The sequence below is a fragment of the Nelumbo nucifera genome, chromosome 3, assembly GCF_055504915.1.
Source record: "Nelumbo nucifera cultivar China Antique chromosome 3, China Antique-T2T, whole genome shotgun sequence".
NCBI classification, from domain to species: domain Eukaryota; kingdom Viridiplantae; phylum Streptophyta; class Magnoliopsida; order Proteales; family Nelumbonaceae; genus Nelumbo; species Nelumbo nucifera.
The window spans coordinates 66,447,452-66,475,039 of NC_142651.1; the positions used below are offsets into that span (position 1 = coordinate 66,447,452).

Genomic DNA, 27,588 nt, shown 5'->3' on the forward strand with positions numbered 1-27,588 from the left:
CATAGACAGGGGCATTTCTGTCTTTGTATACACTATTCTTCTTCCTCCTCCTCCTTCTTCTTAGTTCGACTGGGTTGGGTCTTTGGACTTCTCAGTTCGACACTGTTCTTCTTCCTCCTCCCTCAGTTTGGCTGAATACAAACATGGTATCAGAGCGCCACTGATAAAGATAGATTGCAGCCTTCTTCGTTCTCCTTTCTTTCATTTTTTCTGGTGTGCGAAATCTGGGTTAGAAGACTGTGGCAAACCCAGGTTTCTGCTGCAACTTCTAGGGTTTTGGTGGGTTGACCTCTGGTGACAGTGGACAAGTGCAACAGTTTGAGTGAACAGAAAAAAAGAGGTTTTTTTTTTCATATGGACTGTTGTCACCATGCGCAGCTGTCGTGGTTGAGTTGGTGCAGTAGTGGTGGTCTGAACCCTCGAATGAACAGTTCAAGAGAGATTTTCTGTGTTTTTTTTTTCTGCCTGTTCACAGTACAGTAGTGTTCAAAGTGGCTGAATGCATGTTACGGCAAACTCGTGGTGACTATTAGTGTGCTGATGTGGTAGTTGAAGAACAGTAATGCAGTAGTTGGAACCTCTTCTTCTTGTGTGTGTGACGAGCAGAACCAGTTTCGCAGATTGAAATGGCGTCGGTGGGTGACTCAAGAGGTGACCAGAAATCGAGTGTGATGATCTCTGATTTTTTGAGTGTCCAGATGACATCCATCAAACTGAATGGTGAAAACTATGTTCCGTGGGACAAGTTGGTGAAAGTGTTTTTGAAGGCTAAGAAGAAAGTGAAACATGTACGGGAGGAGAAACCGAGTGCTGAATCCCCGGGTTTTAGTGATTGGGAGCAAGAGGATGCTCAGATCATGACGTGGTTGTGAAATAGTATGGAGCCTAAAATCAGTGTTAATTTTATGATTTTAGATACAGCAAGGGATATATGGGAACATGCCAAGAAACTCTATTCTGGACAAGACAACACTACAAGGGGTTATCAGCTTTATCAGGAATATTTCAGTTTGTAGCAGGGAAATCAGACTCATGAAGAATATTATGCCAGTATGAAAAATCTTCGGAATGAACTTAATGTCTATCATCCCCTAACTCCGGACGTCAAAATTCAGCAGTAACAAAGGGAACAACTAGATGTTACACGGTTCTTGGTGGGACTCAAATCTGAGTATGAACCGGTCAGAGCACAGATATTGGGAGGATCTGCTCTCCCTACTCTAGAAGAAGTGTTTGCCCGTCTTCGTAGGATACCTCTTAGCCCCACGGAGAGTAACATAACTTCTGACATATCAGCTTGTTGGCTCTCGAGGTGGTTCTTATAGGCATAGAGGAGGTGGCCGTACAGTTAAGGGAGGTCGTGGTAATCCTATGGGTGGTCATAATAGTGGAGGAGGTCATGATTCAGGGGGAGGCCGTGGCAGAGGAATGGGGAGCACAACTAGGAAGTGCACACATTGTGGGAGAGAAGGGCACACAGTTAACTTCTGCTATGATTTGCATGGCCTACCATCCACATGGGCTAATCATGCAGCTGTTGGTGGTAGTGAAGTTAGTGATACTCAACCAGCTGGTCCAGTATCTTCTATAGTCACAACTACTTCTGGGAAGGAGATGATGAGTATTCCAAGACGAGTATGAGAGATTCCTTCAGGCCACTTCACATCAGAACACCGCCATCCTCGCTCATTCAGGTATAGCTTGCCTAGCATCCAAGCCCTCACCCTGGATAATTGACTCTAGTACCTCTGATCACATGACTGGGACTCCAGGTGTGTTTTCCTCTATTTCACCAATCTCTACATCAAATAATGTTACCCTTGCCAATGGATCTACTTCCCCCATTTACGGTGTTGTTAATGTGACCACATAATCTCTTTCTTTATCTCCTGTTTTATACGTTCCCAAGTTTCCTTTTAATCTGATGTTTGTTAGTAAACTCACCAAATCCCTAAATTGTTCTATCACGTTTTACCCTTCCTCTTGTGTTTTTCAGGATCTAACGACGAGGAAGAAGATTGGTGGAGGGCATGAAGTTGGCGGATTGTATTATCTTGACGGTGGCGGCTCTACAGTTTCACTTCAAACCTCCTTGACTCCTCTTCAGTGGCATCGTAGACTCGGCCATCCATCTCTTAAAGCTCTCAAGCTTCTTGTTTTGTCATTGATTCATCTGTCATCTTTACAGTGTGAGTCATGTTAGTATGGGAAATACCATTGGGTTTCCTTCTGTCCTAGAGTTGATAGTCGTATGTTGAGTCCTTTTGAGTTAGTTCATTTCAGATGTTTGGGGTCCAATTAAAATTGAGTCGTATAGTGGTTACAAATATTTTATTATCTTTGTTGATGACAGTTCAAGAATGACATGGCTTTATTTAATGAAAGAAAGAAGTGAATTATTTTCCATCTTCCAAAATTTTCATGCTGATGTGTGTACACAATTTGGTGTTCACTTAAAATTCTTCGTTCTGACAATGGCAGAGAGTATTTTCTTTCTTCATTTCAACAATACTTGGAACAACATGGTATTATTCATCAGACATCTTGTGCCCACACCCCTCAGCAAAATGGGGTGGCTGAGAGGAAGAACCAACATCTACTTGAAATAGCTTGGTCTCTTCTTCATCATATGAATGTTCCTAAACGGTTCTGGAGTGATGCAGTACTTACTACTTGTCTTCTTATTAATCCCATGCCCATGTTCATTCTTGATGGTCGTTCTCCGTTCTCTATCTTATTTCCCACTTTGTCTCCATATCCCCTGACTCCCAGGATCTTCGGGCGTGTGTGCTTGTTCAGAATCTTGGTCCTTGTTTAGACAAGTTGGATACTCGCTCCATTAAATGTATCTTCCTTGGCTACTCTAGGACCTAGAAAGGGTATAAATGCTACAATCCTATTACTCGGAAATCCTTTGCTTGCCTTGATGTTACATTTTTTGAATCGGTGCCATACTTCTCGGGTTCCGATATCTCTCCTTCACCTACAGAGGTTCCTCTTCCTCTTCCAGTTGATACTTCCCTTCCGGTGGTTCCCATTATGCCTGAGTCCCCACCTCTCCCAATGCAAGAGAGTACTGAAAGACCACCAATTCGTCAAGTGTGTACTCATCAACAAAGACCATCACCTCCACCATCTTCTACTCCGGCGGCAGATCCATCTCCTTCCACAATCGAATTGCCTTCTGATCTTGACCTTCCTATTGCATTGTGGAAAGGTACATGTAGTTGCATACTACATCCCATATCCAATTATGTTTCTGTATCTAACCTTTCTGCTTCCCATCGCAAGTTTATTACCCTATTGTCCTTTGTATCCATACCTAAGGATGTTTAGGAGGCTCTTACCTCACCAGGGTGGTGACAAGCTATGGAAAAGGAACTCTCTGCTCTTCATCACAATCATACATGGGAACTCACCAATCTTCCCCCAGGTAAGCATGTTGTTGGTTGTAAATGGGTGTATGCTATTAAGTATCTACCAAATGGGAGAGTGGAACGTCTGAAAGCCCATTTAGTTGCAAAAGGGTACTCTCAACTTTATGGTGTAGACTATGTCGAAACCTTTTCTCCAATTGCAAAGATTGGCTCTGTACGTGTGTTGGTTTCCTTAGCTATCATGCATGATTGGCCTCTATTTCAGCTTGATATTAAAAATGCCTTTCTCCATGGTGATCTCCTAGAGTAAGTGTACATGGAGCAACCACCTGGGTTTGTTGCTCACGGGGATGATGGTAAGGTGTGTAAGCTCAAGAAGGCGATCTGTGGGCTCAAACAGTCTCCCCGTGCTTGGTTTGGCAAATTTAGTGAAGTAATGAAGGGGTTTGGAATGAGACAATGTTAGGTTGACCATTTAGTATTTATCTATGATTCTATGGCCGGGAAGATCTTGCTAGTAGTTTATGTGGATGACATAGTCATAACTGGAAATGATAGAGTTGGGATTGATAGATTGAAGACTTTCCTTCAAGATCACTTTCAAACAAAAGATCTTGGGAAGTTGAAGTATTTCCTAGGTAAAGAAGTTGCTAGATCAAAGCAAACCATAATCCTCTGTCAACGGAAATATGTCCTTCACCTGTTGGAAGAAGCAAGGTTACTAGGTGCTAAACCAGCAGAAACTCCCATGGAATTGAATGTGAAGTTGGGAAGTGACACAGGTGAATTATTTGATAATCCTGGTAGGCATAGAAGGCTAGTGGGAAAACTGAATTATCTAACTATCACTAGGCCTGATATCTCATTTGCTATCAATGTGGTAAGCCAGTTTATTCAGAGTCCTCGAGTACCTCACTGGCATGCAGTTCTTAGGATTGTGCGGTATTTGAAGGGGGCTCCAGGTCGTGGGTTATTGGGCAAGCCAGGAGATCTTGAAATAGTTGGATGCACTGACGCAGACTTGGCTGGCTCTATATCAGACAGAAGATCCACTACAGGTTATTGCACCTTTCTTGGAGGAAACCCGTGACATGGAAGAGCAAGAAGCAGACTATGGTAGCAAGGAGCAGTGCAGAAACAGAATATAGGGCCATGGCACACACTGCAGGTGAACTAGTGTGGTTGAAGAATATATTGCAGGAAATTGGGTTCTCAATAAGCAAAGCCATGAAGCTATACTGTGACAACCAAGCTGCAATTCACATCTCATCTAATCCAGTGTTTTATGAGAGAACTAAACACATAGAGGTAGATTGCCACTTTGTAAGGGAAAAGGTCATCAATGGTGTGATAAGAACAGAGCATGTGAGAACAGGTGATCAATGGGTAGATCCGTTCACAAAAGGGTTAAGTTTGGGAAGAGTGAGCTATATATGTAACAAGCTAGGGTTATATGATATATACTCTCCAGCTTGAGGGGGAGTGTTAGAATCGACTAAATAGGGGTAATTTAGTCTTTGTATGTCTCCTACATAGACAAGGGCATTTCTGTCTTTGTATACATGTTTATCAATTCTAAATGAATGGTCAACTGGGTTGGACTTTTGGACTTCTCAGTTCGACACTGTTCTTCTTCTTCCTCCTCCTCCTCCTCCTCCTCCTTCTTCTTCTTCTTCTTCTTCTTCTTCTCTCCTCTCTCCTCTCTCTCTTCTTTCTTCTCAGTTCGGATGAATACAAACAGAATAAAACAAAAGAAGAGTGTACAGAAGTTACAACATAAAAGAGTGGTCTCAAGAGCCAAAAAAGGAAAGAATGTAACACTTGGGACACACAAAAGTTACAACTAAACAAACTTGAAGAATGTAACATTGGGACACACAAAAGAACGTTGGGAACTGGGGTTATAACACTTATACCCTTTCTGAGTCCTAGAATAACCAAGAAAGATAGACATAGTGGATCATGCATCTAAATTGTCCATTCCAAGCCTAATAAGGAAGAATGACCTTCAATTATCCAAGGGATTTTATGAGTACCTAAAATAGTAGCATGATTTTTAGTGGCACAAATACCTGAGTGTGCATATGCAGAGGAAGGGACGGTCTCTGATGAAGCAGATGTTGTAGCAGTAGAATCTAAATGACTGATTATTCGGACACACTTTTCATACTCAGCCCTGGCGGCTGCATGTTACTCTCCCACTGAATTCTCACCACTCTACCCTTGTTCACTCTGTGAGGAGATGGCTACATTTACATTTCCCCCTTTTCCACTCTCAATCCTTTTTCTATTGTTTCCATTCTTGAGTTTGGCAAAAATGAGATTTAGGTGCAGCTTCCAATAAGTGCCTTTAGTATGTTTGGGCTTCTTGCAGTACTCACGGATAACATCTTCCTAGTGTTGATCTTCGGCTTCATCCCAGCATTAACATAGTGATCAACCTACAACTCTACAGACTGAACTTGTCTTCTATTCTCCTCGCTACTCACCATAGCATAAGCCTGAGACAAAGTCACCTCACCCTTTGCCAAAATGTTCTACCTCACAATATCATACTCTGGGTTGAGTTCAGTGAGGAACTCCAAAATCTGATTACCATCAAATCAATCTCCTTCCAAAGAGATTTCAGCATGGAGAAGTAGGCAACTAAGGGCTTCACCGCCTGTCTTAGATTATTCACATCATTCTTCAATATGTAGGCCCGGGCAACATTTAGCTTTTGGGAATAGGTCCCTGTGACACTGTCCCACACATCCTTTGTAATTTCCATCCACACATAGTGCTGACTAATATATGGCTGCATAGATTCACTAACCATCCCATTACTATGTAATTTTCCCGCATTTGCCTTTCATAGGTAGGGTCATCCTCTGTCGATTTCTTCTTGCTCCCGGTGATGTAACCCCATTTTCCTCTACTACATACATGTATCTTAATTAACTAAGACTAAGCTAAATAATCGGTTCTGTTAGAGTTAGCCAAATAAGGGTAGATTAGTCAACTCACCTTTGTTAAGTTATGTGCTTATGTGGCAGTCTTATTAGAGACTCTCTGTCCCATACTTAAGTGGGGGCAGTTTAGTCTTTATACAATTAATTAGAGCCTAATCACTATTAAGAAGTCGACTGAAAGGATTTAGTCTATCAGGTTCTACAGTTCTTTCATCTTCTTCTTCTTCTCTTCTTCTTCTTCTCCTTCTCTTTCTTCTTCTCCTTACTGGTTCGGACTACTGTAGCTGCAGTTGAAACATGGTATCAGAGCAAGGTTCGTGACCTGCTTCAGTTCGTGACAACTTCAGTTCGTGCTTCAGTTCTCTCCTTTTCTTTTCTGAGCTGTCAATGGAGAAAACTGGTTCGTCCTAGGCCTGAAACATCTCAGCTCTTCTTTCTCTCTGGTGTACAGAACCTCCTTTCTTAAGAAAACGACTTCAGTAGTGAATGGTTGGCTGAAGCTCTCAAAATAAGGTTGGTTATCCCTTCTCTTTGTGCTGTTGGTATTTCTGGGTTGAAAATCTTCAAGAACCTAGAGAACTAGGTTGGTTGTTGCCCTGGTTCTTGGAAAAAAAAACAAGAACAGGCTGTGTTTACAGTGACCAAATGGTGCAAGGGCTGTTGCAGGTGGCCGAATGGTGTAGGGGCTACTGTAGGTGGCCAAATGGTGCAAGGTGTAATGCAGTGGCACTAGTTGAGTTCTCTTTGGTCTTGTAGTGCCCTCTTAAAAGTGTTAGACAAGTCTGTACCGTGTGTAACAGCTATGGCTGTGTGGTGGTACTTGTGATGCACAATCTCTGTTGAGTAGTTGTAAGAGGGCTTGCATGTGGTTATTAAGTGCTGAATTAATGTCGGTGTGGTTCGTGGTTTTGTGAAATCAGTAGTGGTGTGGACAAGAACAAAGGCTTGTGTATCTATCATTGTGTTCAGGGACTGCTGTAGGTTCTGGAACATCAAACTCCTGACAGCAGCACTTAGTTGGTGACTGGAATTCAGATTAGAGACAGCATTGAAAGAGTATCATGGCAGCAATAGGAGATGGCTGTAGTGATCAGAAACCTAGTGTGGTGGTTTCCTCTAACTATCTAAGTGTACAGATGACCTCAATTAAACTGAATGGGGAGAACTATGTTCCATGGGCCAAGTCAGTGGAAGTTTTTCTCAAGGCAAAGAGGAAAGTGAAGCATGTGAAAGAAGATAAACCACCGGCTGACTCTCTAGGGTTTGATGATTGGGAACAGGAAGATGCACAAATCATGACATGGCTATGGAATAGTATGGAACCCAAAATAAGTGCCAACTTCATGTTCTTAGATACAACTAAGGACATGGAAACATGCCAAGAAGCTGTATTCTGGGCAAGATAATACTACAAGGGTATATCAGCTCTATCAGGAGTACTTTGATCTGCAACAAGGAAATAAAACCCTAGAAGAGTACTATGCCAGTATGAAGAACCTCAGAAATGAACTCAATGTCTATCATCCTCTCACTCTAGATGTTAAGGTTCAGCAACAACAGAGGGAACAACTAGATGTCACAAGGTTCTTAGTGGGGTTGAAATTAGAGTATGAACCAGTTAGGGCCCAAATATTGGGGGGCTCTACCCTTCCTATACTTGAGGAAGTATTTGCACGGCTTCGTAGGATTTCTTTGGGACAAACAGAGAATCCCACACAGTCTGATAGATTAGCATTTGTGACAGCCAGAGGAGGTGGACGTGGTACAAAAGGGGGAGGACATGCCTCCCGAGGAGGTCGTGGAGGTTCCATATTTGGCCGAGGTGGTGGTCGTGACTCAGGGGGAGGCCGTGGCAAAGAAAAAAACAACTCTACAAGGAAGTGTACCCACTGTGGTAGGGAAAGACATTTGGTAAAGTTCTGTTATGATCTCCTTGGTCCTCCCTCTACATGGGCCAATCATGTTCTAGTTAGTGGGGTTGACATCAGTGATAATCAATAGGCAGACCTAACTCCTTCCACATCTACATCTATTTCCGGGAGGGAGATGGTGAGTGTACCGCGTGATGAGTATGAGCGGTTCCTTCAGTCTACTTCACAGCACACTACTGCTACTCTTGCCCACTCAGGTATAGCTTGCCTATCATCTAAAACCTCTCCCTAGATTATTGACTCTGGAGCCTCTGATCACATGACTGGGACTCCAAGTGTGTTTTCTTCCCTCTCTGAAACTTCCACATCTCAAACTGTTACCCTTGCCAATGGTTCATCCTCTCCCATCTGTGGTGTTGGCAATGTTGACATGGTTTATCTTTCTTTATCATTTGTTCTATACGTCCCTAAGTTTCCATTCAATCTTATGTCCGTTAATAAATTAACCAAGACTCTTAACTGTTCTGTTACTTTTTTCCCTTCCTCGTGTTTTTCAGGATCTCAAGACGGGAAAAAAGATTGGTGGGGGGGCATGAAGCTGGTGGATTGTATTACCTTGACGGTGGTGGATCGTCTGTTGCACTTCAGACTTCTCTCACTCCTCTATAGTGGCATTGTCGACTAGGACATTCATCTCTTAAGGCACTCAAGGTACTAGTTTCGTCTTTGAGTCATTTGTCGTCGTTACAGTGTGAGTCGTGTCAGTATGGGAAACATCGTCGTGTTCCCTTTAGTCCTAGAGTTGAAAGTCGTATGTTGAGTCCTTTTGCTTTGGTTCATTTAGATGTTTGGGGCCCGATCAAAATAGTCTTATAATGGTTACAAGTATTTTGTCACTTTTATTGATGATTGTTCAAGGATGACATGGATTTACTTAATGAAATAAAGGAGTGAACTATTTTCCATTTTTCAAAAATTTCATGCTAAAATACGTACACAATTTGGTGTTCCAATCAAAGTTCTTCATTCAAATAATGGTCATGAATACTTTCTTACTTCCTTTCAACAGTATTTAGAACAGCATGGCATCATCCATCAAACTTCATGTGCATCCACTCAACAAAATGGGGTGTCTGAACGAAAGAACCGTCATCTCCTTGAAACTGCTCGGTTAATTCTTCATCATATGAGTGTTCCTAAACGGTTTTGGAGTGATGTACTTACTGCGTGTTTCCTCATTAATCGGATGCCCTCCTTCATTCTTCATGGTCAGTCTCCCTTTTCTATCTTGTTCCCCACCTTGTCTCCCTTTCCATTAACACCTCGTATCTTTGGCTGTGTGTGCTTTGTTCACAATCTGAGTCCTGGAATAGACAAGTTGGATGCACGCTCCATTAAGTGTGTCTTTCTTGGCTACTCTCGGACTCAAAAAGGGTACAAGTGTTATAATCCCATTACTCGGAAGTGCTATGTCTGTCCTGATGTCACATTTTTTTAGTCTGTCCCCTTCTTCTCAGGAACTGAAACATCTTCGTCTCCACCTTTACTTCCTCTTCCTCTTCCGGTCAGTGATCCCGTTCTGGGTGTTCCTGTTGGAGTTGACTCGTCACCTCATCTAGTGCAGATCCCTACTGAACGACCACCAATTCGGCAAGTGTATACACGTCAAACGACACCGGTCCCTTCTCCAGCTTCTACCTTGTCCGCGGATCCTGTCGTTGCTCCTGTTGTTGAACCCTCAGGACTTGATCTACCCATTGCCTTACGGAAAGGTAAACGTAGTTCTATTCTCCATCCCATTTCCAATTTTGTTTCAGTATCTCACCTTTCCGCCTCACATTGCTAGTTTGTTTCACTATTGTCATCTATTTCCATACCTAACAATGTCCAAGAGGCTCTTAGCTCACCTGAGTGGAGGCAGGCAATGGAGGAGGAACTCTCTGCTCTTCAGCATACTCACACGTGGGAGCTCACTACTCTTCCACCTGGTAAGCATGTTGTGGGTTGTAAATGGGTGTATACTGTTAAATACTTGGCAGATAGTAGTGTGGAGCGTCTGAAGGCCAGACTTGTTGCTAAAGGTTATTCACAGTTGTATGGAGTGGACTATATGGAGACCTTCTCTCCAGTGGCTAAGATTGGCTCTATTCATGTGTTAATTTCCCTGGCAATTATGTATGATTGACCCCTATTTCAACTTGACATAAAAAATGCCTTCCTTCATGGTGACCTTATGGAGGAGGTATATATGGAGCAACCACCTGGCTTTGTTTCTCAGGGGGAGGATGGTAAGGTGTGCAGACTGAAAAAGGCAATTTATGGGTTGAAACAATCGCCCCGTGCTTGGTTCGGGAAGTTTAGTGAAGTGGTGATTTTGGAATGAAACAATGCCAGGTTGATCACTCAGTGTTCAGCTATGACTCAGAAGTCGGAAAGATTAAATTAGTAATCTATGTGGATGATATCGTCATAATTGGCAATGACAAATTGGGGATCGACAAACTAAAGGTCTTTCTGCAAAATCATTTTCAAACAAATGACCTTGGGACATTGAAGTATTTCTTGGGTATAGAAGTTGCTAGATCAACACAAGGTGTAAACCTGTGCCAAAGAAAATATGTTCTCGATCTACTGGACGAAACAGGACTGTTAGGTGCAAAATCGGCTGAGACTCCTATGGAACCAAATGTTAAGTTGAGCAGTGATACAGGGAAAATATTTGATGATCCTAGAAGGTATAGACGACTAGTGGGGAAGCTGAACTATTTGACTATCACGAGACCAGACATCTCCTTTGCAGTCAGTGTGGTGAGCCAATTTATGCAGAACCCTCGTATATCTCACTGGGATGCAGTTCTTAGAATTGTAAGATATCTGAAGGGAGCTCTGGGCCATGGGCTATTGTATAATCCAGGAGGAAAACTTGAAGTAGTTGGGTACACAGATGCAGATTGGGCAGGCTTTGTGTCTGATAGAAGATCTACTACAGGTTACTGCACAATTCTTGGAGGAAATCTTGTAACGTGGAAGAGTAAAAAGCAGACGGTTGTGGCTAGAAGCAATGCTAAAGCCGAGTACAGAGCCATGGCACACACTACATGTGAATTAGTATGGTTGAGGAATCTCCTACAAGAAATCGGGTTCCACATGGATAAACCTGTGAAATTGTACTGTGACAATCAAGTTGCGCTTCATATCTCATCCAACCCTGTTTTTCATGAGAGAACAAAGCACAGAGATTGATTGCCACTTTGTGAGGGAGAAGGTTCTTACTGGAGAGATAAGCACAAAACACGTAGGCTCAGGTAATCAGTGGGCAGATTTGTTTACAAAAGCCTTAAGCTTAGGGAGAGTGAAATATATATGTAACAAGCTGGGATTATATGACATATATTCTCCAACTTGAGGGGGAGTGTTAGAGTTAGCCGAATAAGGGTAGATTAGTCAACTCACCTTTGTTAAGTTATGTGCTTATGTGGCAGTCTTATTAGAGACTCTTTGTCCCATACTTAAGTGGGGGCAGTTTAGTCTTTATACAATTAATTAGAGCCTAATCACTATTAAGAGGTCGACTGATAGGGTTTAGTCTATCAGGTTCGACAGTTCTTTCATCTTCTTCTTCTTCTTCTTCTCTTCTTCTCCTTACTGGTTCGAACTACTGTAGCAACAGTCGAAACAGGTTCCATCCAACTTCCACAGTGGTCACTACCCCTAACAGAGTTGTCATTGACCCCCCATGTCCAAACCCATAATTTGTGGGATACTTGGCTTCTCCTCTAGTTTGCTCCATTGAGTGAATAGATGCAAATGAAAATCAAATTATGGCTTTACTAACCTAGACTTGCTATCCCAAGCAAAAAAAACTACTTTTAACCACCCAAACTAGGGTTTTATAGGATCTTGCAGAATGGGAGAAGAGAAAGTTCAACCGATCCTACCAAAGGTTCCAAAACTCTATCCAACACAAATCACCCTTAATGAAAATCAAAAGGCTTCCCTTCTCCAGTTATCTAGGGTTTTTGGGAAAAATCTCCAAGAACCTACCTTGGGCTTCAATTAGGGATGAAAAACTCCACAAAACCTCTCCAAAAATCCTCCCAACTGGGCTACATAAAGTTGTTAATTAATCAACTGGTCAATTCTCCATACACACTATGTATGGGCCAAGAAAGGAGAAAAATGTTGAAGGTGAGAACCTGTTCTAATATCAAGTTGTAAAACACACCTATAATAATTCAGAAAATATAGAAAAAATAAGAAAAGAAAAGAAAAGAAGAAAGAGAAGTTTCGACAGAAGATTGAAGAAGGAGATGAGAGAAAGGAGAAGGGAAGAGAAAAGATCCCCCATAGATCTCTTTTATTTCTTTTTATTCTAATCTAAGTACAATTCCATGAGTGCCCTTAATTGAGCAGCCAGCACTAAAGAAACAATAAAAAAAAAGTAACAGGCCCATAACTAAGGCCCACTATTCAAAGAACATAAGCAAAAACATGAATTAAACAAAATAAAGATCCTAAGGCCCAATCAACCTATTCTCACTACAGAATGCTCCTAAGGGGGGGATTAATGCTTTAGGAATGAGAAGTAACACAAATTTAGCAAGATAGGGGGAAGCTAAAGAGTGGATGATAAACATAAATTGCGGTGCACTCATCGTTAGAAATCCAAGCACACTCGTGAGACTTGTTAGAAGTTGAATGGGAAACCAAAGTGAGCACAAAAATTGAGAAAGAAATCAGCACAGGAACAAAGTAAGAAACCAAATTAGAAGAAATTCACCTCAACAAACTTAGCATCTCATGAGCCTCATAATGGTCTTTCTATCATGAGTTCTTCTTAGGATTGCCCCTAATTTTGATCTCAAGGAGGATATTATTAACTCCTTTTATAACCATTTGGAGCAATATGGTATGGCACTCCATCAGGCATATTTTGGATCTACACCTTTGACTTCTTTTGCTTCCTCCTCAGGTAACTCCTCCACTTTCAATGTATCTACTGACACTCCGGAATCCCCATGGATTATTGATTACGGTGCTTCAAACCATATGACTAGTAAGTCAACTCTTTTCCAATCGTACACTCTTCTCTTTAGTAGGGATAAAGTGAGGTTGTTTGATGGATCCTTCTCCTCCATTGTTGGTCGAGGATCTATATCTTTGCCTTCTGTTCTTTCACTATCAAATGTCTTACATGTCCCAAAGTTGCCTATTAATTTGTTATCCATTAGCAATATTACTCATACCTTGAATTGCTCAGTAACATTTATCCACATTCTTGTGTTTTTCAGAATTTGGCCTCCAAAAGGACGATTGGTAAAGGAAACATGGTTGATGATATCTATGTTGGCAAATAAAGTTGGTATTGTGGTCTTAGAGTCTTTTGAGTTAGTCAAGTAAGAGTCAAGTTATTTTGTGGCACCATTGTTTGGGCCATATGTCTTTCAACTCCTTGAATTACTTGTTTCTAGAATTGTTTAACTCTATGTCAGTCAGTGATTTTTAGTGTCAAGTATGTCAGTTGAATAAGCATTGTACAACTTCATTTCCTTTACATAATAAAAGATCAGATTTTCCCTTTTATCTTGTGTATCCTGATGTTTGGGGCCTTGTTATATTCTAACTAAGAATGACAACAAGTATTTCATTTCTTTTATAAATGACTTCTCTCAATACACTTGGGTTTACCCTATGCACTCCTAAGAAGATGTTGGAAAGTAGAAAATTGACTCTCTGATTGATTCTCCATAATTTTAGGTCCATCAGTTTAGGAAACTTAATTTCCTAGAATCATGGGATATTAATTGGAGAGTCCCACTGATATAGAAATTAGTTTTTTAGGAAAAGTTAGTTTCCTATTTTATCACCCTGTAAATTAGTTCAGTAATTCTATATAAAGTTGTGTATATGCTCCTTCCAAGACAATACAATCAATTCATTTTTCTCTCAAATTTTCACATGGTATCAGAGCAGGTCACGACTTAATCCACACATAGTATCTCTTTGGTCATCTCTGCTGCTGGTTCAAGAACTCTCAAACAGTATTTGGGAGGTTCTTGAGTGTCCTTGATTCTTCTTCGAGATCGGCTACAGATCTGAACTCTACATTTTTGCTTCTTCTGGACTGTTGCGCCATCGGATTCATCCTTTTTTCTTGGATCTCTTTGTAGAGACATCAAACCAGTCTGAAATCTTAGATCTGGTGTTGCCCAGAGCAGATTTACTGAATCCCTTTGGTTTCGTTTGGATCAGTTTTGATTTTGAGTGGTTTCGATCCACTCTTCAGTTTGGTGGAGCATTACAGTTACCTGTTTTTTTACATTGGCTGAAAGATTCTTTAGGCCTTCATCGCCAACCCTTACTAAGTTTTTCAGACCTTCATTGTCTATTTTTCTCTCTTTCTTGAAGCCCACCCAATATGTCAGAAGCCACCGTATCAAATACCACTGCACAATCGGAAGAGGTTTCCTCACATCAAGCATCTGGCGACCTGCAAAACATTCAGGCAGCATATAGGTTGAACGGGAAAAATTATTTGAAGTGGTCTCAGTTTGTTCGAACATATTTAAAGGGAAAAGGAAAGCTTAGCCATCTCTTAGGGACGGGACCGAAGGAAGGAGATCCAAGATTTCATGCATGGGACGAAGCTGGCTCCATGATCATGTCATGGTTATGGAATTCAATGAATCCTGAAATCAGCGACACGTGTATGTTTTTATCCACGGCTAAAGAGATTTGGGATGTCGTCCGACAAACATATTCAAAAGCACGTGATGCAGCACAAGTGTACGAAATCAAAATCAAGACTGGAGCAACTAAACAAGGCAGGAAGACAGTTACCGAGTATGCAAATTTACTGCAGAACCCGTGGCAAGAACTCGATCATTATCGGTGCATTGAGACTAAATGTGCAGTGGATGCAGCAATCCTAAAGAGTTTTTTTCAAGAATGATCGCGTTTATGACTTTCTTGCAGGACTCTCAACGCAGAATTTGATCAAGTTAGGGTCCAGATTCTCGGCAAAGAAGAGGTACCATCTCTAAATGAGATTATTTCTCTGATTCGTGCTGAAGAAAGCCGTAGGGGGGTTATGCTTGAACCCCAAGTACCAGAAGGTTCAGCCATGACTACAAGGATGGAACAACCGAAAATACTGGAAGGAATGAAGACAGATTTGTCCTCTGCACGGGACAACAAGGAGTCTCTTTGGTGTACCTATTGCAAGAAACCAAGGCACACCAAAGAGAAGTGTTGGAAGCTGAATGGTAAACCATCGAATAGGGAATGGGGCTACCGAGGAGAACAACAGAAGAGTCGAAGTCAAGCTAACTTCACCACAAATCAGCCGAGCCAAGAAAAGCCTCCAGACATGACCGAGTTCAATAAGGAGGAGATCGAAAAGTTAAGGGGGCTTCTGGGATCGTTGGAGAAACCTAGTGGTACAGGCTCTCTTGCAATCCCAGGTAAGTTTTCTATTCCTCACGGACTAAATGTCTCAGATGAACCTATTAGGGATTTATGGGTTATTGACTCAGGAGCCACAGATCACATGACTCACTCCTCACTACATTTTAGCACTTACACCCCCTGCCCAAGCAATCGAAAAATAGCCATTGCAGACGGTTCCCTTACTACCGTAGCTGGCCTTGGGGATATCCATATTAATCCATCACTTACACTAAAAAGTGTCCTTCATGTTCCAAAATTGTCCACTAACATGATATCCATCCAAAAATTCACCCATGGCATGAACTGTAATGTGCTTTTCTATCCTTCTTACTGTATATTTCAGGACCAGGATTCATGGAAGAGGATTGGACTTGGTAAGGAGAAGAATGGACTCTACTATCTTGAAGAATCATGCAAATCAAATTATGTCCAGGATAAGTTATCTCTGTCATTCCTTTCATCATCCAACAAAGACACCATTTGGCTTCATCACTTTAGACTAGGGCATCCATCTTTTGGAATTTTGAAAACTATTCCCTCCTTGTTTAAAGGATTGAGTGTTGAATATTTTCATTGTGATGTGTGTGAATTTGCAAAACACAAGCGTGTGCCTTTCCAATCAGTAACAAGAGAAGTTCAGTCCCATTCTTTTTGATCCATAGTGATATATGGGGACCCTCCACAGTTCCAAATGTGTCTGGCTCACGATGGTTCGTCTCTTTTATTGATGATTGCACTAGGGTCTCTTGGATCTTTCTTCTTAAATCTAAATCAGATGTAAGTAGTGTACTCCCAAATTTCCATAACATGATCCAAAATCAGTTTGGGGTCAGAATCAAAAGATTTAGATCGGATAATGCACGAGATTATTTCAACTAAACTTTATCCCCATATTTTCAAAAAGAAGGGATTATCCATGAATCCTCCTGCATTAATACTCCACAACAAAACGGAGTAGCAGAAAGGAAGAATGGTCATCTACTAGCTACAACCCGAGCCTTACTTTTCCACCAGCATGTTCCAAAAACCTATTGGGGGGAAGCTGTGTTTACAGCCGCATACATTATAAATCGATTACCTTCGAGGGTGTTGGGATTTAAAACACCAATGGAAACACTTTCTCAATTTTATCCCAATCTACGTACAACAAATAATCTCATCCCAAGAATCTTTGGATACACTGCTTTTGTCCATGTTCATACCCATAATAGAGGGAAATTAGATCCAAGAGCCATCAAGTGTATTTTTGTGGGTTATTCGTCCACCCAAAAGGGTTATAAGTGTTACCACCCACCTACTAAAAAATTCTTTGTCTCTATTGATGTCACTTTTGAAGAAAAAACACCATATTTCACTCAACCTTATCTTCAGGGGGAGTCTTTGTCATTCATTGAAGATAAGGACAGAGAATTGTTCCCGCTTGGTCTACCTACAGTTTCTCAACACACAAACTCGGCATCTATACCAGTTCAATCCGTATCTGCACCTATCGAACCACCTCAAACCAAACCAACTTCTTCACCCATTCATACCAGACCCATGACAGAGAATGATGAACTTTGTGACTCTATGAGATTGCAGGTATATTCAAGAAGAAGAAACCAGGATCCTAATCTTGTGCAGGTTCAAGATTCAACTCCTAATCCTGAGAATGAGGTAAATACAGTTCCAGAAATTTCTTCTGAATTAGCATCTGACCAAGATCTTCCTATTGCCCTTAGGAAAGGCACAAGAGAATGCACTAAACATCCCTTATATCCCTTAGCAAATTTTGTGTCCTAAAAAAATTCTCACCATCACATAGGAGTTTCCTAGTTAGTCCAAACACCGTTCATATTCCTAATACTTTATCTGAGGCATTATCTGATGAGAAATGGAAAGATGCTATGAGAGAAGAGATGCAGGCTCTAGATAAGAATCAAACATGGGAAATTGTTGACCTACCACCAGGAAAGAAACCCGTGGGCTGCAAGTGGGTTTTCACAATAAAGTACAAGTCAGACGGCTCTCTAGAAAGATACAAGGCAAGACTCGTGGCAAAAGGATATACACAAACCTATGGTGTTGACTATTAGGAGACATTCGCTCCAGTGGCTAAGATGAATACGGTAAGAATTTTGTTGTCACTAGCAGCTAACTTCGACTGGTACTTGGAGCAATTTGATGTAAAGAATGCTTTTCTTCACGGTAATTTAGAGGAGGAGATATACATGGATATTCCTCCGGGCTTCAAAGGAAATCTAAAAGGAAATAAAGTTTGCAAGTTGAAGAAAGCACTATATGGTCTCAAGCAATCACCTAGGGCGTGGTTTGGAAGATTTACTAAAGTTATGCTTGCCATCGGATACAAACAAAGTTAGGGAGATCATACACTCTTTATAAAGCATTCGGATGCAGGGGGAGTCACGACTCTTCTGGTATATGTCGATGACATAATTGTGACAGGAAATGATGAAAAGGAGAAGGAAGCCTTGAGAAGATGCCTATTCAGAGAATTCGAAATAAAAGAACTTGGGAGATTGAAGTATTTTCTAGGGATTGAAGTAGCTCATTCCAGAGAAGGCATCTTTATCTCACAACAGAAATATGTAACAAATCTTTTAAGAGAGACAGGAAAGTTAGCATGCAAACCATCCTCCACACCGATTGAGCCAAATCACAAATTGGGATAAGCAAATGAAGATCCAGCCGTGAATAGGGAAATGTACCAAAGATTAGTAGGAAAACTTATATATCTTGCCCACACAAGGCCAGACATAGCATATGCCGTGAGTGTGGCTAGCCAGTTTATGCACAACCCGAAAGAGGTTCACCTACAGGCGATTTATAAGATACTACATTACCTAAAGGCTAATCCTGGCAAAGGAATCTTGTTTAAAAGAAATACTGGATTAACCCTAGAGGCATACACCGATGCAGATTATGCAGGCTCTCCCATGGATAGGCGGTCCACTACAGGTTACTGTACGTTCCTTGGAGGAAATCTTGTGACATGGAGGAGTAAGAAGTAGAATGTGGTAGCTAGATCAAGTGCGGAGGCAGAATTCAGGGCAATGGCTCAGGGAGTATGTGAATTACTATGGCTCAAGATAATTTTGGAAGACCTAAAGATCAGATGGGAAGGTCCAATGAGATTATTCTGTGACAACAAGTCAGCTATTAACATTGCTCACAATCCCGTCCAACATGACAGGACAAAGCACATTGAGATAGATAGGCATTTCATAAAGGAAAAGCTGGATAGCGAATTAATTTGCACTCCATACGTCTCAACGAATGGTCAACTGACAGATGTGCTGACAAAAGGGCTTTGCAGTGTGGCATTCCAAGGACTTATCTCCAAGCTGGGAATGAAAGATGCATATTCACCAACTTGAGGGGGAGTGTTGGAAAGTAGAAGATTGACTCTCTGATTGATTCTCCATAATTTTAGGTCCATCAGTTTAGGAAACTTAATTTCCTAGAATCATGGGATATTAATTGGAGAATCCCACTGATATAGAAATTAGTTTTTTAGGAAAAGTTAGTTTCCTATTTTATCACCCTGTAAATTAGCTCTGTAATTCTATATAAAGTTGTGTATATGCTCCTTCCAAGACAATACAATCAATTCATTTTTCTCTCAAATTTTCACAGAAGAAGTTCCTAAATTTGTTAGAGATTTTCGTATGGTTTATACCCAATTTCAGACAGAGATTCAAGTTTTTTAATCAGACAATGTGGAGTATTTCCATGGTGACCTCACATAATTTTTTGCATCCTGTGCCTCCCTTCATCAAAGCTCCTATGCTAGAATCCCTCAACAGAATGGGGTTGTAGGAAACAAATCGCCAACTTCTAGAAGTTGCTCAGGGATTACTTTTGCAAATGAATGTTCCAAAATGATTTTGGGTGGATGCAGTTTTAATTGTTGCCTATGTTATCAATCGGGCACCATCTCGGTAATTAGAATATAAGCATCCACATCAACTCCTCTTCCTTCAGTAGGAATGGCAACAGGGCAGGGCAAGGCCGTGTTTTTCCTGCCTCGTCCTCGACCTTGAACTCCATTGCCCTACCCCACACCTCAGTGGGCTAGCAATCCTAAACCCTGCCCTGTCCCTATAAGGAACGGGGATCCCCGAATTTACCCTGCCTTTCCCTGCTCATTCCTACATATATACTTACAAATTTATTCTTTTATGTTTTTTAAACCTACCTAGAACTATTTTATATTATGTAATATAATATAGTATAATTATATAGTCAGGGTGGGTTCAAGGTCAGGGTCGGGGCGGGGTGGACAAATACCATCCCAGCCCCATCTCCGATCCCCAAAGTTTTGGGTTTCCCCGAACCCCAATCAGTGGTCAAAAAACCCTCCGTGACCGAGGAGGGGACGAAGCGAGGCCCCATGGGGATGGGCCAACTTGCCATCTCTATCCCTCAGGCCCCATTGTTTCCTATACCTATGCATGTCTTTCGTTGTCAGTGCTTCGTCCATGATTTATTCTCCACTCGTGGTAAGCTTGATCCTAAGGTTATTGTTTGTGTTTTCCTTGGTTATCCTCTTTCCCAGAAGGGTTATTGTTGCTTTGGTTCTATTTCAAAAAAAAAAAAGACTTTGTTTCTAGGGATGTCTCTTTCTTGAAAATGCCCTATTCCCCTCTTTCTTCTCAAGGGGGAGAGGTCAGGTGAGGAGAAACAAAAACAGACACAGGTTTGCTTACCTTCTCCTCTTGACCCTCCTTCATTCTAGGTCTTTCGTAGAAAAAGCTACAAAAGCCAAGGCCAGCAGAGTTCAATAGCTATGGAGCAACCTGTAACTATGCAACCAATGCCATTGGACTCTAGGGGTTGGATCCCTCACCCAATCTAGGTACCATTATTCTAGTTGATATTCTCGAACCTATTGACATTGACACCTCAGCTTGTGATCTGGACCTTCTTATTACAAAAGGGAAAGGTGTCAGATCATGCACCATACACCATCATATGGCTCATTTTTTTTATCTTATGAGAACATCTCACCCTCATTTCATGCTTTCCTTTCTGCCATTGATAGTGTCCCCCTTCCTAAGAGTGTTGCAAAGGCCTTAAATGTTCTTGACTGGATAGATGCAATGAAGGAAGAGATTAATGCCCTACATAAAATTGGTACATGGAAGTTGGAAGATCTTCTTAAGGGAGAGGAACATGTGGGGTGCAAATGGGTGTTCTCTGTGAAACATAAGGCAGACGACACAATGGAGAGATACAAGGATTACTTGGTAGAAAAAGATTTTACATAGGTTTATGAAGTTGACTATGTAGAAACTTTTGCTCCAATGGCAAAGGATGAACTCTATTTGGGTTCTCCTCTCTTTAGCAACAAATCTAGATTGAGAACTCCATAAATTAAACATAAAAATTGCCTTCTCGAATGGTGATTTGGAGGAGGTGTACATGATCGAATCTCTTGCTTTTGTGCCAAGGGCAGTGAACACAGCCTACAAATTGAAGAACTCTTTATATGGTCTAAAACAATCACCAAGGGCTTGGTTTAGCAGATTTCACCAAATGGGTTTTAAACAGTGTCAAACTGATCACACACTCTTTTTGAAGAAAAAAGGAAAGACGACAACCTTGATTGTCTATGTGGAAGGCATAGTTATAAATGGCGATTAGGTCTCAAAGATACAGAGGCTAAAGAAGTTCTTGGGATTGGAGTTGCCCTCTCTCAACAAGGAATCTTCATCTTTCAAAGGAAGTATGCCCTCAATCTCCTGAAAGATATAGGGAAGCTTAGGGCAAAACCAGCTGATACTTCTATAGAGATGAATCACAGACTCAGGGACTGCAATAATGAGCCCATAAAAGATTCAAATCATTACCAAAAGCTTGTGGGTAGACTCCTATACTTATCTATGACTAGGCCAGCATTGCACATGTAGTGGGAGTCCTTATTCAGTTCATGCATGCACCCAAAGTAGCACACCTAGAAGCAGCACATAGGGTTCTCAAGTGCCTAAAGAAATTCCCAAGGACAAGTCTTTTATTCAGGAATTATGGACATATGAAAGTTGATGTTTACATTCATGCTGATTGAACAAGTTTTGTGAATGATAGAAAATCCACTAGTGGGTATTATACCTTTGTGGGGGTAAATCTTGTTACATGGAGAAGAAACAAAGTGTGGTAGCCAAATCTAGTGCAGAAGTAGAAATATTATGGGTTAAAAGTTTATTAGGTGAATTGGGTTTTCCTCTACATAGTCCTATGCCACTCTTATTGTGACAATAAGGCTGCTATCAATAATATTGCAGTCAATCCTATTCTTCATGATAGAACCAAGCACATTGAGGTAGATAAACACTATCATAGAGAAACTAGAGAAGGGAGAAGTATGCACTCCATATGATCTTTGTGACAAGGGATTGAACTCCTTGTGGCATTATGATCTTTGTGACAAGTTGGGGATGATTGATATCTATACCCCAACTTGATGAAGGTGAGAATCCATCAAATGGACGGCCGAACCATGCTATATGGCTAGGCAAATTTTCAAAAAAAATTCTTTAACCTTCTGGGAATCGCATTCCCTGTTTTAGAAAAACAGCATTTTTCTATGATCAATCTTGACTGAAATCAAACCAGATTTGAAACCAAACAAGAGGGAGATGTATACCTGATACGGATTCCACAAATGTAGATCCCAAGGTGGTAGTTCACGCCCAAATCAAATCCCAAAACCAGCTTCCATTGAAGATGGTGCAGCTAGAAGTTGAAGCCAGTTCAGCAACGCAGTTTTCAACAAAACTGCAATCCAATTCCTTGGATCGAACTGGGGAGGTGAGTACGATTTTTCTCTATATTTTTCTTGCAAAAATCAAAGAGAGAACTGATCAAGATCAGTCCCAAATACTGAGATCGAACTACGGTTTCTTGGGCAACAAGAGGAGAAGAGAGAAAGCTGAATTGCAGAGAAACAATGAGTAGTTCGGTCTCTTCTTTTCTTTATCCTTTATGGAGCACCTCTTCTAATTGAATTAGGAGTTTATCCAAATCTTTATTTGGATCCGGACTCTATCATAAGATAGGTCTTATCTTCTTAAGAAAATGGGTGCTCCTTACCCATATCCAAACATATTCATCCATGTCATATGACAGCTTAAGCAGTCATGTGACATTTTGATTAATCATATTAATCATGGGCTTTAGGCCCATTAACTATATAGCTCACGACCCAAGACTGTTGCTGGCTTATTTAGGTTTGATTTGTATGGCGTGGGACCCCACAATGACCTCACATAAGCCCACATGGGTTCAGCCCAGCCTCTGTGAAAAGGCTTGGCCAAATTCACTACCAAGTGCAGTGAACCCCTGAGCTCATCATTATGAGCTCAAAATGGGCCCAACATTTATAGTTAAACGATCCTTGAATCCAGCCATCCTATGAAGACCCAAGGATAATGGACTTAAGTAAGATATAGCCCATCAGGTAATTAGCCCTTAATGGTCAATTACACTTAACCTCTCAGCCCACAATGATCAAACACTACCCGACAGGGAAGGACCTCTCCCCTGACTGCAAGGTGCAGCGTCACTCTATGCTCGGACATGAGTTCGGCCCAGCCTCTGTGAAAAGGCTTGGCTAAATTCACTGCCAAGTGCAATGAACCCCTAAGCTCATCATTATGAGCTCAAAATGGGCCCAACATTTATAGTTAAACGATCCTTGAATCTAGCCATCCTATGAAGACCCAAGGATAATGGGCTTAAGTAAGATATAGCCCATCAGGTATTTAGCCCTTAATGGTCAATTACACTTAACCTCTCAGCCTACAATGATCAAACACTACCCGACAGGGAATGACCTCTCCCCTGACTGCAAGGTGCAGCATTACTCTCTGCTCGGATGGATCCCGGGAATTAAAACCTTTTGCAAACACTTTTCTTAAAACATAATATATATATATATATATCATATAAATATACTTTTCAAAACAAAATCTCAAACATGGTTGAAATCCACTGCCAACAATTTAGGTTTCCATTACAGAGAGTACAGTCCCGATCATTCACATTGTCCGGAAAAGGGGCCGATCCTATCACTACGATCACCCACTCAAGTGAATTCTTAGACTGCCCCAACATACCCAGGTTTTGACCCCCAAAGGATCTCACTGATTGGCATATCGAAGACAGTCCGATCTAACACCTAGTGCAGTACCATAATCAAGTCTAGGGGTTATGTGTAACTTTTCAGTTTTTCCCATCAGTTTCCATGGTCCAGCGCATAACTGGAAAATGGTCCAGGTTCAGAGTTTCAATCAAACACACACTACATGTGCTTCGGGTCTAACCCTAGCAGCTGAGACAAGCTACTCCAACTTCTTTGGTAGCACATAGTGTCAGCCTTGGCAAGATAAACTTCCCAAGTCTATCCAGTGGCTGAGAACATTTTAAACTAACACGAGTCTCATAAGTGTCCATTTTAAGGGGTAATTTTCACAGAAACATACCAATGACAACATGAAACAATAATGTACTTTTATTCATTTACAATAAATATATCTGTACATCAATCTAATTGGAGCTAAGGGCATACACTGTCTAACACTTGAGGGGAAGTGATGTAATATTAATAGTTATGTTCTGCAAGGGGCACTTTTGTCTTTTTTCCTTTTATTATGTTTGACTACCCTACACAATAAATATTAAAGCTAGCACTGCCAGCCAAGACTTTTGCCTCTCTAAGTATTTTGCTTCTTCTCTTCTCCCTCTTCTTATTCTTCTTCTTCTCTGAAATCAAAAATCATTAAATAGGATCTATATTCAAATCTTTGGGGTATTTTAGGGCTGTTCTAATATGGATAATTATGATTATGTTGGTGAAATCTCTATATAGAAATTGTCATCTATTTTTTCTTATAATAATTTTTTTTATCATCAAAAATATCTTTGCTTATGGATCTTTATTTCCTTTTACAAATTGTTTTATGACATTATAAATGCTAGAGGAATGGAGGATGCCAAAATACATAATTATAGTTGTATATTAATCTAGTTACAAACTCCATAGACATGACTACTTCTTTGATTTGTAGGTTGCCCGTGGCAGTCATAGTGGTGGAGTGGCCATTCCTCTGCTTTTGAGAATCCCTCGATATTTTGATCCCTGGGGTGGATATAATATGGTTGGCTTTGGGGACGTTCTTTTCCCTGGTTTGCTTATTTCCTTTACTTACAGGTATCATTTAAGTCTATTTATTTAAGGTATTATTTTCATTTTCCTAACCCTAAAGTTGTATTTACACATATTATATCCATATATTAAATAGGTTAGAAATCGTGGAATATTCAATTTCCTAGTTTCTCTAGCAACTTAATGAACCATATTGGTTTTCGTATGGTTCATTCTTTACATAGTTCTTTAAAAAGTATATGATATGAACTGAAACAACCGTCACTTTCATTCTTGCAATGATTGTTGTTGAATTATGAACAATCTAATTGTTTGTGCAGTTTATTTCCTATTAGTCTGTCTAGATTTATTTTTACTTAGTTGGACTGTTATTTCTTTATTTGTTATTGCTGCAAGAGCAACAATCATGACAACTAATTGTTAATGGGCCCTTAAGTACCCTTTATTGGACTATTATTTCTTTATTAATTACCATAAACAATAATGGGGCAGCAATTATGCCCAATAATTGGATCTTTTCTTCCTGTGTTCTCTTATTCTCCTCTTCCCATCTGTTTTCTGCACTTATTAACCAAACTAATTATTGATTTTATTGATGTATTGATGAATTGAAGAAGTATATTCAAAAAGATGGTATAAAAGAAGTATTTCTCTATTGGTCAAGGATCTTTTTCCTAATCTTAGATGATTTTTGGGTAGATTGGTGCCTAGGAGAGTCTCTATTAGAAGCAGTTTGAAGATGAGAAATCCAATCTGTTGTGTCTAATCTGAGACCATGCCTAGAAACATATCTTATATATTGATGTGAAAGAGAATGAAAGGGAGCATTATGCCCTTCCTTTACAAAAACAAAATAAAAGTTGTACAGCTATAATATAGTATATACAAGAAATGATGTACAACAGTGCTCCCAGCCCATAAATAAAAAATACATTATAAATACGGGGAAGATGATTGTTTTGTAACCTTCTTTCCATCTTATTGTGCCTTTCAGGATTTGAGTACGGAGAAGATGATTGACAGTGGACATTGTAGAGAACACTGATGTGGGCCCCACAGCTATGGTCCCACTGTGTTCGTAGGGTAGAATGTGTTCTAGTCATCCTAGGGTTAGCTGGTGGTCAGTTGGTTATTTCAGTTGTTATTTATTTTAGTTATATTTTGTTATATTTGTTATGTAAATACTAAGGGCAGATTTGTCCTTTCCATGTAGTGAGCATAACCTATAAATACTAAATAAAAGTGGCGGTGTCAGAACATTAAGATTTTGTCCCTCCTTTCAACCCTTGTGTTCTACTGCTCTCTCTTCTCTTTCTCCTCTCTTCTATATACCTTTTCTTCTATTTTCGAACCTGAAATCTATTAGGGTTCAAGGCTGATAGCAGTCTTGAACGTCTACTTGGTATCAGAGTTAGGGTTTCTCATGTGAGTCTAGTCTAGCCAACCACATGAGAACCATCTAGGGCTGGAAGCTGAGAAAGTGGAATTCATTGACTGGTTCTTGGAGATCGCCAGAGGGTTTAGCAGCTATTGAAGACTTGCCACGGTTGCAGAGTGTTGGTGATCAGGAAGAATCAGAGAAGGCTAGGGTTCGGGTAACCTTGGAAGGCAGCAAACAGCATTCTCTTGTAAGTTTTTTATTTTCTGAGAGAAGTACTATTAGAGAAGATAGGTTGGACCTATATAGAAAGGGCGGCCAAACCACTCTAGGGTTTTCTTCTTTCTGTTCTCTAGGGTTTTGTCTTAACCCTGTGGCAAACCCTAATGCTGGGCTGAGCCTTGTGATCTACCTGTGAAGCTCTTCTTAAGTTTCTCCTCACCATTGACCAGTTTTAGGGTTTCATATTAACCCTACTACAAGTCTTATCTGTACGGTACTGCTTGGAATGTGCGGCTGAGAATTTTTTTTAGGACTGATTAAAACCCTAATTCTGCTTCAGCATATCAGATTATTCTCCAAGCTGTTTTCACATTTTTCTTGGGTTTCGAACTCTCTTAAGGGGTGAAAACTGTACGGACTGCTGCTGTTGTGTTTGCTAATTGGTTTCAGATCAGACTTATACCTGTTTCATGCACATATACCGTGAATACAGATTGGTTCTATACTGATTTTTGATTGTGATTGATAGTCCAAGTGTTGTTCTTTGACTGTAGTAACCCTAATTTTTGAGACTACTGGTTCTTGGCCGAAATGGAGTTTAAGAATCAGGCAGAAGGCAGTTCTGGGAACAGCAGTTATGGTGGTGTTTCTGAGATAGGTTTTCAGATTACAACCGTAAGATTTGATGGATCAAACTATTTGGAATGGGCCCAATCAGCCATGATGGCTATTGGGGGAAGGGGCAAAGTAGGGTATCTCTTGGGAGATGTTAAAGAACCCTCCAAGGGAGACCCCATGTATACCAAGTGGGTCCAAGAAAACTACTTGGTTATGACATGGCTATGTAACTCTATGCAACCCCATATCAGCCGAAATTACTTGTGGGCAAAGACAGCCAAGGAGATATGGGATGTTATGAAAGAAACTTATTCCCAACCCCTTAATGTTGCCAGAGCATATGAATTGAAATGTGAAGTGAATATTCTTAAACAAGGAAAGAAACCGGTTTCGGTCTACTTCTCTACCTTGAAGTCCCTGTGGCATGAGATTGATCACTTAGAGACTCTTCAGTGGGAGAGTCCCAAAGATGCACAGACCCATAGAAAGCACATCGAGACAAACAGGGTGTTTGAATTTCTGGCAGGCCTGAATTCAGAGTAAGATATTGTGCGGC

The 27,588-nt window shown here is 40.7% G+C and overlaps 1 protein-coding gene across 1 annotated transcript in view; it reads left to right on the plus strand.

Moving 5' to 3' along the window:
- Positions 1 to 27,588, plus strand: part of LOC104588916 (signal peptide peptidase-like 2) — a 140,151-nt gene that overhangs the window by 100,996 nt on the left and 11,567 nt on the right. The window contains exon 11 of the mRNA XM_010247040.3: positions 24,717 to 24,859. Coding sequence (XP_010245342.2) covers positions 24,717 to 24,859 — 143 coding nt within the window. The remainder of the gene's footprint in view (positions 1 to 24,716; positions 24,860 to 27,588) is intronic.